This window comes from Nerophis ophidion, linkage group LG25, assembly GCF_033978795.1.
Source record: "Nerophis ophidion isolate RoL-2023_Sa linkage group LG25, RoL_Noph_v1.0, whole genome shotgun sequence".
NCBI classification, from domain to species: Eukaryota; Metazoa; Chordata; class Actinopteri; order Syngnathiformes; family Syngnathidae; genus Nerophis; species Nerophis ophidion.
Window position 1 is genome coordinate 9168447 of NC_084635.1, and position 17048 is coordinate 9185494.

Genomic DNA, 17048 nt, shown 5'->3' on the forward strand with positions numbered 1-17048 from the left:
TACTCGACCTCTATAGTTGTCTTTGTGCTGTCTTTTCCTCGGCTCCACAGAAACAGAATAACAAGACAGAAGAGCACAACTCCGAGGAAAGAAATGAACCCCATGGTGGTTGCGATGATTAGTGTCTTAACATCAAACGGAAATGGAATTGTGGTCCGGGTCACGTTCGCCCCTTCGTCGCTGGGCTGGTTGGAAATGAAGGCAAACGTCTTGTTTGGTTGATGAGGCCAATTAGGGGAGTAGCTATGTACAAAAAGATGCCAGACTTTGGTGTCATTGCCTGCAGGATTGCTTGCAATGCACAGGTAAGTTCCGTTGTCTTGAATTTGGGCATAACGAACCTCTAACGTACCTTCGTCGGACACGGAAAGTCTTGAGCCCATAGTTTTGGTGGTGATGTAATCTTTCTTCGGAGAAAGCCACATGATGACGGGGACTGGATCACCTTCCGCTTGGCAGCCAAAACTGATGGTAGTCCCTTCGTCCACGTGGCTCTCTTGAACCTTGTTATCCACAATTTGGGATTTCTGGCAGCTAAAATAATTGGAAGGGAGGATATCTGGGAAGTCTTTGAACTCATTGCCTTGCACGATATCAGGTGAAGCACAGATGGGCTGCTGTCTATTAAAGTTTAGCCTCCAACGCCGGCGGAAAACCCAGAGCAAGCGACAGTCGCATGCCAAAGGGTTGTCATGCAAAGCCAGGGTCTCCAGATTACCCACGGAGTGGAAAACAGACTCCTCCACGGTGTTCAGCCTATTACCAGAAACATTGAGAACCTGCAGATGATTTAGTCCTCGGAAGGAGTAAGGCTCGATGGCAATTAATCTGCCGCCGGCCAAATGAAAAGCCTGCAGCTTTTGCAGATTGTGAAGTTGGTTTCCTTCGACAGTACGGATGGGATTGAAAGACAGGTTTAGAAATCGTAAATATCTCAGGTGACTGATGGCTTGGTAGGGAATGATGGTAAGATTGCAGTTTGTAATTGCTAAAGAGGTCAAGTTGATTCCAAATAAGCATTTGGGGGTCATGGTATCCATGGAAGGCATGTGTGATATTTCTAGTACTCTTAGCCGATACAGCCGCTTGAAGGAGTAATCCCTTATGGCAGTGATGTTCAGATACCGTAATCGGAGTGACAGCAGGTTGTGCAGATGGCTCAGGGCATCAGTGGGCACTGAGGACAGCTTGTAACCCTCAATGTTGAGGGTTTCAAGATTGCTGAGGCCGTGAAACGATCGTGGCGAGATGAAAACGAGGTCATTGTCACCCACTTCCAGCACCCTCAGGTTGTAGAGCTCCTGGAACATGTAGTCGAGCAGAATGACAATCTTGTTCTCACTGATATCCAGCTGCGTAAGGTTGTTGAGGCCAGTGAACACCCCCAGCTGGATGAGCTTGAGCTGGTTATTGCGCAACCCCAGAGTCCGTAGGTTCATGAGGTTGCTAAACGCGCCGGACTCAATGGACGAGATAACGTTTTCGTTTAGTTGGAGCTCCTCCAGCTGCGGGTAGTTGATGAATTCCTCCGGCCCAATAAGTTTTAGACGGTTGGTGCTCAGATCGAGAAGCCTTGTTTCTGTGGGGATGCCTTCGGGAAGAGTCGCCATTCGTCTTCGGTGGCACACAACCGAGCGCTCCTGGGCATTGCAGTCACATCTGGAAGGGCATCCGGTGGTCGAGCCGGAGAGGACGGTGCCCAGCATCAGGACCAGGATGGGCTGCCAGCACGCCACCAAGTAGCTGTGCCCCACTGTCTCAGCAGTGACCATCCTACCGCTACCCTGTAGACAGAGAGGAGCGAAGTTTGCGTTAATGGAATGGACACAATTACTATTAACATAATGCATTTTATTATATATAGTTTAGTTTAGTCTTTATTTGAAGAGACAATGCACAGAAACATTAAGCTCAAAGACAGATATGTTCTGTACCATCCATCATCTTCCGCTTATCCGAGGTCAGGTCGCGGGGTCAGCAGCCTAAGCAGGGAAGCCCAGACTTCCCTCCTACCAGCCACTTCGTCTAGCTCTTCCCGGGGGATCCCGAGGCGTTCCCAGCCCAGCCGGGAGACATAGTCTTCCCAACGTGTCCTGGGTCTTCCCCGTGGCCTCCTACCGGCTGGACGTGCCCTAAACACCTCCCTAGGGAGGCGTTCGGGTGGCATCCTGACCAGATGCCCGAACCACCTCATCTGGCTCCTCTCGATGTGGAGGAGCAGCGGCTTTACTTTAAGTTCCTCCCGGATGGCAGAGCTTCTCACCCTATCTCTAAGGGAGAGCCCCGCCACACGGCGGAGGAAACGTATTTCGGCCGCTTGTACCCGTGATCTTATCCTTTCGGTCATGACCCAAAGCTCATGACCATAGGTGAGGATGGGAATGTAGATCGATCGGTAAATTGAGAGCTTTGCCTTCCGGCTCAGCTCCTTCTTCACCACAACGGATCGATACAACGTTCGCATTACTGAAGACGCCGCACCGATCCGCCTGTCGATCTCACGATCCACTCTTCCCCCACTCGTGAACAAGACTCCTAGGTACTTGAACTCCTCCACTTGGGGCAGGGTCTCCTCCCCAACCCGGAGATGGCATTCCACCCTGTTCCGGGAGAGAACCATGGACTCGGACTTGGAGGTGCTGATTCTCATTCCGGTCGCTTCACACTCGGCTGCGAACCAATCCAGCGAGAGCTGAAGATCCCGGCCAGATGAAGCCATCAGGACCACATCATCTGCAAAAAGCAGAGACCCAATCCCGCGGCCACCTAACCGGAACCCCTCAACACCTTGGCTGCGCCTAGAAATTCTGTCCATAAAAGTTATGAACAGAATCGGTGACAAAGGACAGCCTTGGCGGAGTCCAACCCTGTACCAGATTATAGCTAAATAGCTAATTTCCAACTGCAGTCCCTGGCTACCTGAATTAAAGGGATTCAAATATCATGCAATAACATTATGACATTAAAATCATACCATACCATGTAATCAAATTTAGAAAAGTCATAAAATGCCCTTTCATGGACACATACTTAATATACAATACATCCACACCTTATTTATATCATCACACAAAGACAATACATGTTCTTGTTCACATCTGTCATCATTTGTAAAAACAACCATGATTTTAACAGACACACCTCACAATTTACAACAATAATGCTGTCCTTGATAAATATAATACACATTAAGTTGACGTGTCATCAATTAATCAATCAATGTTTACTTATATAGCCCTAAATCACTGGTGTCTTAAAGGGCTGCACAAACCACCACGACATCCTCGGTAGGCCCACATAAGGGCAAGGAAAACTCACACCCAGTGGGACATCGGTGACAATGATGACTATGAGAACCTTAGAGAGGAGGAAAGCAATGGATGTCGAGCGGGTCTAACATGATACTGTGAAAGTTCAATCCACAATGGATCCAACACAGTCGCGAGAGTCCAGTCCAAAGCGGATCCAACACAGCAGCGAGAGTCCCGTTCACAGCGGAGCCAGCAGGAAACCATCCCAAGCGGAGGCGGATCAGCAGCGCAGAGATGTCCCCAGCCGATACACAGGCAAGCAGTACATGGCCACCGGATCGGACCGGACCCCCTCCACAAGGGAGAGTGGGACATAGAAGAAAAAGAAAAGAAGCGGCAGATCAACTGGTCTAAAAAGGGAGTCTATTTAAAGGCTAGAGTATACAAATGAGTTTTAAGGTGAGACTTAAATGCTTCTACTGAGGTGGCATCTCGAACTGTTACCGGGAGGGCATTCCAGAGTACTGGAGCCCGAACGGAAAACGCTCTATAGCCCGCAGACTTTTTTTGGGCTTTGGGAATCACTAACAAGCCAGAGTCCTTTGAACGCAGATTTCTTGCCGGGACATATGGTACAATACAATCGGCAAGATAGGATGGAGCTAGACCGTGTAGTATTTTATACGTAAGTAGTAAAACCTTAAAGTCACATCTTAAGTGCACAGGAAGCCAGTGCAGGTGAGCCAGTACAGGCGTAATGTGATCAAACTTTCTTGTTCTTGTCAAAAGTCTAGCAGCCGCATTTTGTACCAACTGTAATCTTTTAATGCTAGACATGGGGAGACCCGAAAATAACACAGTACAGTAATCGAGACGAGACGTAACAAACGCATGGATAATGATCTCGGCGTCTTTAGTGGACAGAATGGAGCGAATTTTAGCGATATTACGGAGATGAAAGAAGGCCGTTTTAGTAACGCTTTTAATGTGTGACTCAAAGGAGAGAGTTGTCCACCTTATTGACCGTGTGAGCAGCTTTGATTGCTCCATAGCCACTTTTTAACTTCAATTGTAAATGAAGAGTAATCTGTTAAACTATTCAAGTTTGTTGTGAGGTCGTTCATATATACAAGGGGTCTCCAACTTTTACAAACTAAAAATAGCCGAGAGCTACTCATTTTTAAAACATTTATTGTCATAGGTAATATCAACCCATACAAGTTAAATCTTGTTTTGTCAGAACATGAACAAAATGTTGCTGTCCACAGCTCACACGTTGTATTAAAACGTAAAAACGACTTCATATTTCAGTATTTATTCCCTTTCCGGTGTATTTCACAATATGAAATGATATTCCATGTCGCATCTTTTATAATTATTATCATATATATAATGATTTCTGTTAGGGGTGTGGGGAAAAAATCGATTCGAATACGAATCGTGATTCAAAATCGATTCTAATTTTTTTTTTTTTAAATCGATTTTTTTTTTCATATATCAATCCAACAAAACAATACACAGCAATACCATAACAATGCAATCCAATTCCAAAACCAAACCTTACCCTGCAACACTCAGAACTGCAATAAAATGAGCAATTGAGAGGAGACACAAACACGACACAGAACAAACCAAAAGTAGCGAAACAAAAATTAATATTATCAACAACAGTATCAATATTAGTTATAATTTCAGCATAGCAGCGATTAAAAATCCATCATTGACATTATCATTAGACATTTATAACAATTAAAAAAAAGAACAATAGAACAACACTTGCATCAAATCTCATAAGCTTGACAACACACTGTGTCGATGTTTTCACAAAGATAAAATAAGTCATATTTTTTGTTCGTTTATTAGTTAAAACAGATTTACATTAATACAATCAGTTGATAAAAACATTGTCCTTTACAATTATAAAAGCTTTTTTTACAAAAATCTACTACTCTGCTAGCATGTCAGCAGACTGGGGTAGATCCTGCTGACATGCTATGTATTGAATGAATACAGAATCCTTTCGAATCGGAAAAATATAATTTTTGAATCGAGAATTGCGTTGAATCGAAAAAAAATCGATATATGTAATCGAATCGCGACCCCAATAATCGAATCGTGGGACACCCAAAGATTCGCAGCCCTAATGTCTGTAATCTACTTACGTTCCTACCTTCAGTATTAAGGACGTTACCCAAATTGTTGTTAACTGGGGATAGGTTGATTGGCAACACTAAATTGGCCCTAGTGTGTGAATGTGAGTGTGAATGTTGTCTGTCTATCTGTGTTGGCCCTGCGATGAGGTGGCGACTTGTCCAGGGTGTACGCCGCCTTCAACTCGATTGTAGCTGAGATAGGCGCCAGCGCCCCCCGCGACCGGGATAAGCGGTAGTAAATGGATGGATGGATATTATGCTGTTGGTCGTGATAGGGGGTGGGGCGGAGGCGTGGTTGGGCTGGGGGGGCGTGGTTACGAGGGGAGTATAATTTACCAACTCGAGTATTTCATACATATATATATATATATATATATATATATATATATATATATATATATATATATATATGTATGAAATACTTGACTTTCAGTGAATTCTAGCTATATATTTACTTTATTATGTATATAAATAAAAGAAATAGTTGGATTTCAGACGGCACCTATCAAAATTAAATCCTGTTGGCAGGAGCTCTATGCTCTTGCGTCATCCTTTTGTGTTTCCCTCTTGTTTTCATGTGTTATTATATATTTTTTGCCTTTTGGTCCGGGACCCTTTGGGACTGTGTGACAAGGGGTGGCAGTTTCGTGACCTCTGTGGTGCTTTTTTTGTGGACTTCTGGATCTGCCTCCCGGGGAGCCTTTTGGCCATGGAAACCAGCTGCTGGGTGTCTGCGGAGCTAGCACTGAGCGCTGGGACGGAGAGAATTTGTGGTGTCTTGGCTGGGTGAGCAGGTGTCGGACACCTCAGTCACCTTGGACGTATCCTCGCTCATCCATTCGGACTGGACACTGGCCGAGAGTGGAGTCGGCTGTCCTGGTTGCTTTGTTGGGTCTGCTCCTGTCTCTGGCCATGCTCCCTCCACAGAGCAGGTGTTGGACACCTCAGTCACCTTGGACGCATCCTCGCTCATCCATTCGGACTGGACACTGGCCGAGAGTGGAGTCGGCTGTCTTGGTTGCTTTGTTGGGTCTGCTCCTGTCTCTGGCCATGCTCCCTCCACAGAGCAGGTGTCGGACACCTCAGTCACCTTGGACGTATCCTCGCTCATCCATTCGGACTGGACACTGGCCGAGAGTGGAGTCGGCTGTCCTGGTTGCTTTGTTGGGTCTGCTCCTGTCTCTGGCCATGCTCCCTCCACAGAGCAGGTGTTGGACACCTCAGTCACCTTGGACGCATCCTCGCTCATCCATTCGGACTGGACACTGGCCGAGAGTGGAGTCGGCTGTCTTGGTTGCTTTGTTGGGTCTGCTCCTGTCTCTGGCCATGCTCCCTCCACAGAGAAGGTGTTGGACACCTCAGTCACCTTGGACGTATCCTCGCTCATCCATTCGGACTGGACACTGGCCGAGAGTGGAGTCGGCCGTCTTGGTTGCTTTGTTGGGTCTGCTCCTGTCTCTGGCCATGCTCCCTCCACAGAGAAGGTGTTGGACACCTCAGTCACCTTGGACGTATCCTCGCTCATCCATTCGGACTGGACACTGTCCGAGAGTGGAGTCGGCTGTCCTGGTGGTTGCTTTGTTGGGTCTGCTCCTGTCTCTGGCCATGCTCCCTCCACTGAGCAGGTGTCGGACACCTCAGTCACCTTGGATGTATCCTCGCTCATCCATTCGGACTGGACACTGGCCGAGAGTGGAGTCGGCTGTCCTGGTGGTTGCTTTGTTGGGTCTGCTCCTGTCTCTGGCCATGCTCCCTCCACAGAGCAGGTGTCGGACACCTCAGTCACCTTGGATGTATCCTCGCTCATCCATTCGGACTGGACACTGGCCGAGAGTGGAGTCGGCTGTCTTGGTTGCTTTGTTGGGTCTGCTCCTGTCTCTGGCCATCCTCCCTCCACCCCAGCGGACGATGGCGTGGAACACCGCAGAGGCCACCACAGTGGATATGTTTCTTTTACTTTTTATTCATAGCTGTATGTAGAGGTGTCTGGTTTTATATGCTGCTTTAATGTCCTCTGTGTTCTTTGATGTTTCCCTCTTACACACATGTAAGAGGAATGTGTACTATGGCTATGAGTTGTTTTTTCCCTTGGCCTCAGTCTGCACCCCCTCTCCAGGGACCAGGCTTAGACCGATTTTTATTTTATTTCATTTTTATTTTTTTTCTCCAATTCCCCCCCCCTTTGTTTACCTGTATTTCATCTTTTTTGTAAGGGGCGCTGGAAGACGGCAGACCCGTCAGCGATCCTGTTCTGTCTCCCTGTAATGTTTGTCTGATCTTGAATGGGATTGTGCTGAAAATCTTAATTTTCCTGACGGAATAAATAAAGTACTATCTAATCTGTCTAATCTAATATTGTTTAAATAAAAAAGCCTTATCTTTCCTCTTATTATTATCTCAATACTGTTTTTTAACACCTGTAGACAGGGCCCCAGGCATATAAACACTCTGAGGTTGTTTAGAGTGCAATTGGCCTCAACTTTGCTCTGTCATGAGTCAACATGTGCTTCGTGTTATTTTCAGTTCGATTTAGCGGCATATTTTTTGCTTCTTGGAGCTCAAAGAGATAATTGCTCATTTAGCATGGCTTTGAACGCCCGTCATCATTTTTGAAAACGACCGTACTTTTCAAGTTGATATAGTAGCCAAACCTTTATATGTTATGTCTAAAACAAAACATATTTTTGTGGTTTTGTGCAGTTTTAAATGTATTGTCTTCACTACAATAGATTATATCAAACACTTCTCTCTTCCCTCAAAACTATCAAGTAGTGTTGTCCCCATACCAATATTTTGGTACCGGAACCAAAATGATTTTGATACTTTTCTATATAAAGTGGACCACAAAAATCGGCATTATTGGCTTTGTTTTAACAAAAAATATTAGAGTACATTAAACATATTGTATGTTTCTTAGTGCAAGTTTCTCCTTAAATCGCCACATCTAGTATGTGTGTGACAATCATTGGTACTTTAACTTTAACTTTTTAAATAAAATAGTGAACCTACGAGGACAACTTGTCTTTTATTAGTAAGCAAGCAAACAAAGGCTCCTAACTGTCACGATGGGGGGGTCGCAGCTTGCAAACAAACAAAAAGCGCTCACAGCGAAGGCACAACTTGGCTAAAGAACAAAACTAACACATAGACAGAGTATGAACATAAAACAAACAACATTTACTGTGGCTTGACAAGAGCAGCATGGACTTTGGCATGAAAAAACTAGCATGGACAGAACATGAAAAGAACACAGTGACGCCAGACGATACTTGCCAACCTTGAGACCTCCGATTTCGGGAGGTGGGGGGCGTGGTAGGGGGTGGGACGGAGGCGTGGTTGGGCCGGGGGGCGTGGTTAAGAGGGGAGTATAATTTACCAACTCGAGTATTTCATATATATATATATATATATATGTATGAAATACTTGACTTTCAGTGAATTCTAGCTATATATTTACTATATTATATATATAAATAAAAGAAATAGTTGAATTTCAGACGGCACCTATCAAATACACAGTAATAAAAACACCGTTGTTCTACTAACTGTACTGTGCTTGCTGGTTACTAAAATAAAACCAACAACACTTACCTTTCACTATTTGAGTAACCTTTGTTCTGCCATTTGCGTACTGGCGAGAGTCACTTGCCGTCAGGTGCGCAACACCACATAAATCGTTGGCCAATCAAAAAGCAACCCCATAACGCTATAGCCGACATTCACCAGGAGATGGCGACAGACAACATAGAATCTCTCTATTATAACTTCCTCGTTCTTCTGCTTCGTCTCCTCGTGTGTGCAGTTTTTTATTCAAATCCGTAGATGTTGTAACGTGATTGGGCAGGCAAGCTGTTTATATAGCGGGAGAGCGGGCGTGAAAACAGGCTGTCCCCACTCAGGGCCGCTGGGAGCTCAAAGGGGGCGTGGCCCCCAGCTCCGCTGAATTTCGGGAGATTTTCGGGAGAAAATTTCTTCCGGGAGGTTTTCGGGAGAGGCGCTGAATTTCGGGAGTCTCCCGGAAAATCCGGGAGGGTTGGCAAGTATGCGCCAGACCGACTGACCGGCAATGGCAGGCTTAAATAATGCCTCTGATTAGTGCTCGGGTAGCAGGTGAGCGGCCGAACACTAATCAGAGACAGGTGAACGTAATTTGCAACCATGGCATCAAAATTAGGGAGTGAAAGAGTCCAAAGGTCAACAGAACATAACCAAACAAGACATGACACTAACTTAGTCTGCTGACATATGCAATAACATATTGTGTCAATTTCCATTCTATTATTTTGTCAACATTATTAAGGACAAGTGGTAGAAAATGAATTATTGATCTACTTGTTCATTTACTGTTAATATCTGCTTGGTTTCTCTTTTAACATGTTCTATATACACTTCTGTTAAAATGTAATAATCACTTATTCTTCTTTCGTTTGATACTTTACATTAGTTTTGGATGACACTGCAAATTTGGATATCAATCTGATACCAAGTAGTTACAGGATCATACATTGGTCATATTCAAAGTCCCCATGTGTCCAGGGACATATTTCCTGAATTTATAAACATAATATACATACCGGTACTTTTCAAAGGCGGTATAGTTCCGAATATGATTCATTATTATCACGGTGCTATACTAACACCGGTATACCGTCCCACCCTACTATCAACCTAATTGTTTATATTTTACTATTCAGCATTTGGACTGAACTGGATTGTAGTTGTCAATGTAGTCTCTTGTTTATTTATTGTAAATACAAATCTTTACATACATGAATTAAACGAGACCTCTAATTATTTAATTATAATTGAAACTGCTTTGTTTGTCGGTTGTTTTTTCTTCTGTATGCACACACTCAGGCTTCCAAAACCAAATCTACTTCTGGTCGCAGAAAATACTCTAGTAAAATGGTTTTCAAATGGGGGTACGCGTACCCCTGGGGGTACTTGAAGGTATGCCAAGGGGTACTTGAGATTTTTTTTTAAATATTCTAAAAATAGCAACAATTCAAAAATCATTAATACATATATTTCTTGAATAACACTTCAACAAAATATGAATGTAAGTTCATAAACTGTGGAAAAAAAAATACAAAAATTTTACTTTTTTTGTGGACATGTTCCATAAATATTGATGTTAAAGATGTATTTTTTTGGTGAAGAAATGTTTAGAATTAAGTTCATGAATCCAGATGGATCTCTATTACAATCCCCAAAGAGGGCTCTTTAAGTTGATGATTACTTCTATGTGTAGAAATCTTTATTTATAATTGAATCACTTGTTTATTTTTCAACAAGTTTTAAGCGATTTTTAAATCTTTTTTTGCAAATAATTCAAGAAAGACCACTACAAATGAGCAATATTTTGCACTGTTATACAATTTAATAAATCAGAAACTGATGACATAGTGCTGTATTTTACTTCTTTATCTCTTTTTTTCAACCAAAAATGCTTTGCTCTGATTAGGGGGTACTTGAATTAAAAAAAATTTTCACATCACTGAAAAAAGGTTGAGAACCACAGCTCTACTAAACCCTTGCTTAACGCTGTTAATTGGTCAATTAATTTCCGCAAAGTAGGGTTGAATAATTCTAAATGTAATATTTTTATAGCTAAAGTAGAAACAAACCATTAACAGCTTTCAAAATATGTTGTTTTTTTACATAAAGAATGCCGTCTCGACATGAAATAAAACCTGTCAGCTTTGCAAGCCGCAAACGTCAAAGCCCAATGTGGTGAATTATTACGATGCTCACTCGGCTGCAGTCAGCCCTATAGCCCCTTGCGTGTTACATGAATAATATTAAAGACCGAAATGGGGCCACAAACAAACTCTTGTTTAGGGCCACAGCGAGTCAGGCAACCTGTTCTTATAGACCAAAATGATGTAATCTCATGTCAGTAAGTTCATGGTACGGAAGTTGATACCATATAATGGTGTGTTCTCTACACATCTATATTAGGCCATAACTAACCAATAACGTTAACTTTACGTACATCTGCTCACAAGAATCTGGCTGTCATTCTGCATACCCTATGGTATGTCTTTCCCTTGTGTGATAATAATAATAGTAATAATAATAATAATAATGATAGATTTTATTTGTAAAAAGCACTTTAGATTGAGCAAACAACCTCAAAGGGATACAGTATATAACAAAATAATAATAATAATAATAAAAATATAATAAAAAATAAAAACTAGAACAGCCTAATAGCTACAACTAGTATGCATACATTTATAAAAAGGCTTTTTTAAAAAGAAGGGTTTTTTACGCCATTTTTTAAAAGCATCCACAGTCTGTGGTGCCCTCAGGTGGTCAGGGAGAGCGTTCCACAGACTGGGAGCTGCGGAGCAGAAAACCCGGTTTCCCATAGTTTGTAGCTTTGTCCTCGGAGGAGTCGTGTGGAGGATTTGGGGGTGAGTAGATCTTTGAGGTAGAGGGCGGCATTTCCATGGAGGCACTAGTCGGGTTAGTAGGGAGACTTTGTATTCAATCCTGAGTGGAAAAGGAAGCCAGTGAAGGGATTTGAGAAGTGGTCGTATTTCCGCACTCTCATCAGGATCCTAGTAGCACTAACCATCCATCCATTTTTCTACCGCTTATTCCCTTCGGGGCCACGGGGGGGCTGGAGCCTATCTCAGCTACAATCGGGTGGAAGGCGGCGTACACCCTGGACAAGTCACCACCTCATCGCAGGGCCAACACTATTCTGTATGTATTGCACCTTCTGAATGTTCTTGATGGGGATCCCGACAGGAAGTGCGTTGCAGTAGTCGAACTTTCTGAATGTAAACAAATGCTATGAGTGGATCGAAACCTAACATCCACTGTAATGATACCAAGTACACAAGCGTATTTAGTCGATACTACTATGATTACATCATTATTTTTTAGCATCGCAAAATGTTCTTTATTTTTTAAATTATTTTATTCATATTATGTTTATAAACTCAGGAAATATGAGGACATGAGGACTTTGAATATGACGTACGATCCTGTAACGACTTGGTATCGGATTAATACCCAAATTTGTGGTATCATCCAAAACTAATGTAAAGTATCCAAACAACAGAAAAAATAAGTGATTATTACATTTGAACAGAAGTGTAGATAGAACATGTTAAACGAGAAAGTAAGCAGATATTAAGAGTAAAAAAGGTTTTAGATTTTCTACAGCTTGTCCTTAATAGTTTTGACAAAATAATAGAATGGAAAATGACATAATCGGACTGGATCGGACAAGGCGTAAGGGTAATGACATATTTTAACACTCAAAAATACTACAAAAACAAAAGGTATAAACAAAAACTCGCACAAAGGTAGGACTATGGACATAAAACAAAACATGCAAACTATGGCATGAATAAAGATAACTTACTTGAAACGAGAAGAGAGCATGAAAAAGAGCAGCATGGATCACCAGCATGAATAACAAGGGTGTCGTCAGGCTGACTGCCTGGCGACTGCAGGCTTAAATAGTGATGTGGTGATTGACAACAGGTGCATGTGTCCAAATGAATCAGGTGCGTAGCATGGGGACAGGTGAAAACTAATGGGTTGTCATGGAAACAAAGCAGGGAGTGAAAAAACGGGACCCGACAAAATCCAAAAACCAAACAGAACATGATCACCAGGACATGAAAAAAGACTATTTTATTTAAGGACAAACTTGTAATAAAAAAAAAAAACATGTTTAATGTACCGTATGATTTTTTTCGTTAAATTAAAGCTAACAATGCAATTTTTTGTGGTCCCCTTTATATAGAAAAGTATCGAAAAGCACCGAAAAGTATCGGAAAATATTTCGGTACCATTACCAGTAACAAAATATTGGTATCGGGACAACTCTAGTAGACTCTCAAGCAGTCATTATTCAATAATAATTGGAATAGCGACAAAATGTCAAATTCACGTGCGTGTTCTTTTACATCTACGGCATTCTGAAAACACCGGTAAGTTGTATCTTCACAGATCTTCCCGCTTCGTCGTCATTGTTGCCTCGAAATTTTTGAACAGCTAATTAACTTAGCGAACCGATTCCTGGTCAATATCACCATACCATACCATTCTGCAAATTAGAACCCATTGTCCGCTCAAACGATTCCATCGTTCGACCAGCATACGGCAGCTGGGCAAAAAAGTATTTAGTCAGCCACCGATTGTGCAAGTTCTCCCACTTAAAATGATGACAGAGGTCTGTAATTTTCATCATAGGTACACTTCAACTGTGAGAGACAGAATGTGAAAAAAAACCCCAGGAATTCACATTGTAGGAATTTTAAAGAATTTATTTGTTTGTTATTGTGGAAAATAAGTATTTGGTCACTTCAAACAAGGAAGCTCTCACAGACCTGTAACTTCTTCTTTAAGAAGCTCTTCTGTCTTCCACTCGTTACCTGTATTAATGGCACTTGTTTGAACTCGTTATCCGTATAAAAGACACCGGTCCACAGCCTCAAACAGTCAGACTCCAAACTCCACTATGGCCAAGAAGACCAAACAGCTGTCGAAGGACACCAGGAAAAGAATTGTAGACCTGCACCAGACTGGGAAGAGTGAATCTACAATAGGAAAGCAGCTTGGTGTGAAAAAATCAACTGTGGGAGCAATTATCAGAAAATGGAAGACATACAAGACCACTGATAATATCCCTCGATCTGGGGCTCCACGCAAGATCTCACCCTGTGGGGTAAAAATGATCATGAGAACGGTGAGCAAAAATTCCAGGACCACACGGGGGGACCTGGTGAATGACCTGCAGAGAGCTGGGACCAAAGTAACAAAGTTTACCATCAGTAATACACTGCGCCGACAGGGAATCAAATCCTGCAGTGCCAGACGTGTCCCCCTACTTAAGCCAGTGCATGTCCAGGTCCGTCTGAAGTTTGCCAGAGAGCAACATGGATGATAAAGCAGAGGATTGGGAGAATGTCACGTGGTCAGATGAAACCAAAATAGAACTTTTTGCTATAAACTCAACTCGTCGTGTTTGGAGGAAGAAGAATACTGAGTTGCATCCCAAGCACACAATACCTACTGTGAAGCATGGGGGTGGAAATATCATGCTTTGGGGCTGTTTTTCTGCTAAGGGGACAGGACGATTGATCCGTGTTAAGGAAAGAATGAATGGGGCCATGTTTCTTGATATTTTGAGACAAAACCTCCTTCCATCAGTGAGAGCTTTGAATGGTTGACCAAATACTTATTTTCCACCATCATTTACAAATAAATTCTTTAAAATTCCTACAATGTGAATTCCTGGATTTTTTCCCCACATTCTGTCTCTCACAGTTGAAGTGTACCTATGATGAAAATTACAGACTTCCGTCATCATTTTAAGTGGGAGAACTCACACAATCCGTGGCTGACTAAATACTTTTTTGCCCAACTGTATTCTTGTATAACGTGCCGCATTTTTAGAACCCTCTTGCAAACTACTCGGAAATGCTACTGGGGGAGGTGGTGAGCGACAGTGACACATTCATAGCATTTTGAACATCTGCCAAAACAGGCTGCAACTGAATAAGCAAAGTCTTTACCAACACAACATGTTCAGTCCCTGCTGAAGTGTTGATCGAGTTGTGATAGAAGATAACAGGGTTCTGCCAAGAGGTGACGGAATAAGTACAGGAGATTGGAAATTCCATTGCGTTATACCCGCGGTACACCAACTGAATACCTCACATTCGAAGCAAATGTTTCCGGGGCTCAAAGCTTTTTTTTCTTTTTTATTATGAGTCCTTGTAACGATGCATTATGTAATAATAATGCATTAAGGATGTGATAATATGAAAATATAATATCACGGTTATGGTTGTACGATATATAAAACCCTAACCCTAATAAAGTACCAATAAATCAAAAACCCTCTAAATAGTACCGGTTCTTTTTGAGCAGATGTGCATGTTAGGCAACATACACCAAATACTTTTGGCCAGGGGTGCCCACACTTTTTCTGCAGGCGAGCTACTTTTCAATTGACCAACTCGAGGGGATCTACCTCATTTATATATATCATTTATATTTATTTATTTATGAAAGAGACATTTTTGTAAACAAGTTAAATGTGTTTAATGATAATACAAGCATGTGTAACACATATAGATGTCTTTCTTTCACGAAGACAAGAATATAAGTTGGTGTATTACCTGATTCTGATGACTTGCATTGATTGGAATCAGACAGTAATGATGATAACGCCCACATTTTCAAATGGAGGAGAAAAAAAGTTGTCCTTTCTGTACAATACCACATGAAAGGGGTTGGTTTTTGGCATCTAATTCATCCAGCTTCCATACACTTTACAAGAAAAACATTGGCGGCAAATACCGTAGCTTGCTTGATTGACATTCACGGCACCCGAGGGTCTTGTGAGATGACGCTGGCTGCTGCCAGTTCATTATTATGAAAAAATGACAGAGAGGAAGGCGAGAAACACTTTTTATTTCAACAGACTTTCGCGCCGTCCCTTCCGTCAAAACTCTAAAGGCCGACTGCACATTTCCTATCTTCACAATAAAAGCCCTGCTTCATGCTGCCTGCGCTAACAAAATAAGAGTCTCGGAAAGCACTTGTGCACGCCAGCTTTCTGAGGGATCGCTTGTGCACGCCAGTTTTCCGAGACTCTGTATTTAGTTAGCGCAGGCAGCATGAAGCAGGGCTTTTATTGTGAAGATAGGAAATGTGCAGTCGGCCTTTAGAGTTTCGACGGAAGGTACGGCGCGAGAGTCTGTTGAAATAAAAAGGGTTTCTCGCCTTCCTCTCGGTCATATTTTCATAATAATGATCTTGCAGTAGCCAGTGTCATCTCACAAGACCCTCCGGTACCGTGAATGTCATTTAAGTGACGTCTTGGTGAATATTGATGATCACTAATTTTTAGGTCTATTTTTTTTAAAAGCCTGGCTGGAGATCGACTGACACACCCCCCGCGGTCGACTGGTAGCTCGTGATCGACGTAATGGGCACCCCTGCTTTTGGCAATATAGTGTATGCACTAACCCCGTTTCCATATGATTTGGGAAATTGTGTTAAATGTAAATATAAACGGAATGCAATGATTTGCAAATCCTTTTCAACCCATATTCAATTGAATGCACTACGAAGACAAGATATTTGATCTTCAAACTCAAACTTTATTTTTTTTATTTTTTTGCAAATAATAATTGACTTAGAATTTCATGGCTGCAACACATGCCAAAGTAGTTGGGAAAGGGCATGTTCACCACTGTGTTACATCACCTTTTATTTTAACAACATTCAATAAACGTTTGGGAACTGAGGAAACTAATTGTTGAAGCTTTGAAAGTGGTTGAAAAGGATTAGCAAATCATTGTATTCCGTTTATATTTACATCTAACACTCATATGGAAACGGGGTTTGTATAATGTCCACTAAGTTCAATGCGCAGGAAGTGTGTGTAACGTGCGACAGTGTGTTGACTTTCTTTGTTGGTTATTGTTAATTTACACCATTGGCTCATGTACACAATATTGCCAAAATTATCTGGCCAACTGCCTTTACTCACATATGAACTTAAAGTGCCATCCCATGGAATGGTCCAAAATGTTTTGGTATCCAGGTGCATTCAAAGTTCCTTTAACTGGAACTAAGGGGCCAAGCCCAACTCTTGAAAAACAAC

The 17048-nt window shown here is 42.3% G+C and overlaps 1 protein-coding gene across 1 annotated transcript in view; it reads right to left on the reverse strand.

The window, feature by feature from the left end:
• Positions 1–17048, reverse strand: part of LOC133542963 (leucine-rich repeat and immunoglobulin-like domain-containing nogo receptor-interacting protein 1-B) — a 129889-nt gene that overhangs the window by 259 nt on the left and 112582 nt on the right. Inside the window, exon 3 of the mRNA XM_061887263.1 lies at positions 1–1784. This exon is cut by the window's left edge and continues 259 nt beyond it. Coding sequence (XP_061743247.1) covers positions 1–1784 — 1784 coding nt within the window. The remainder of the gene's footprint in view (positions 1785–17048) is intronic.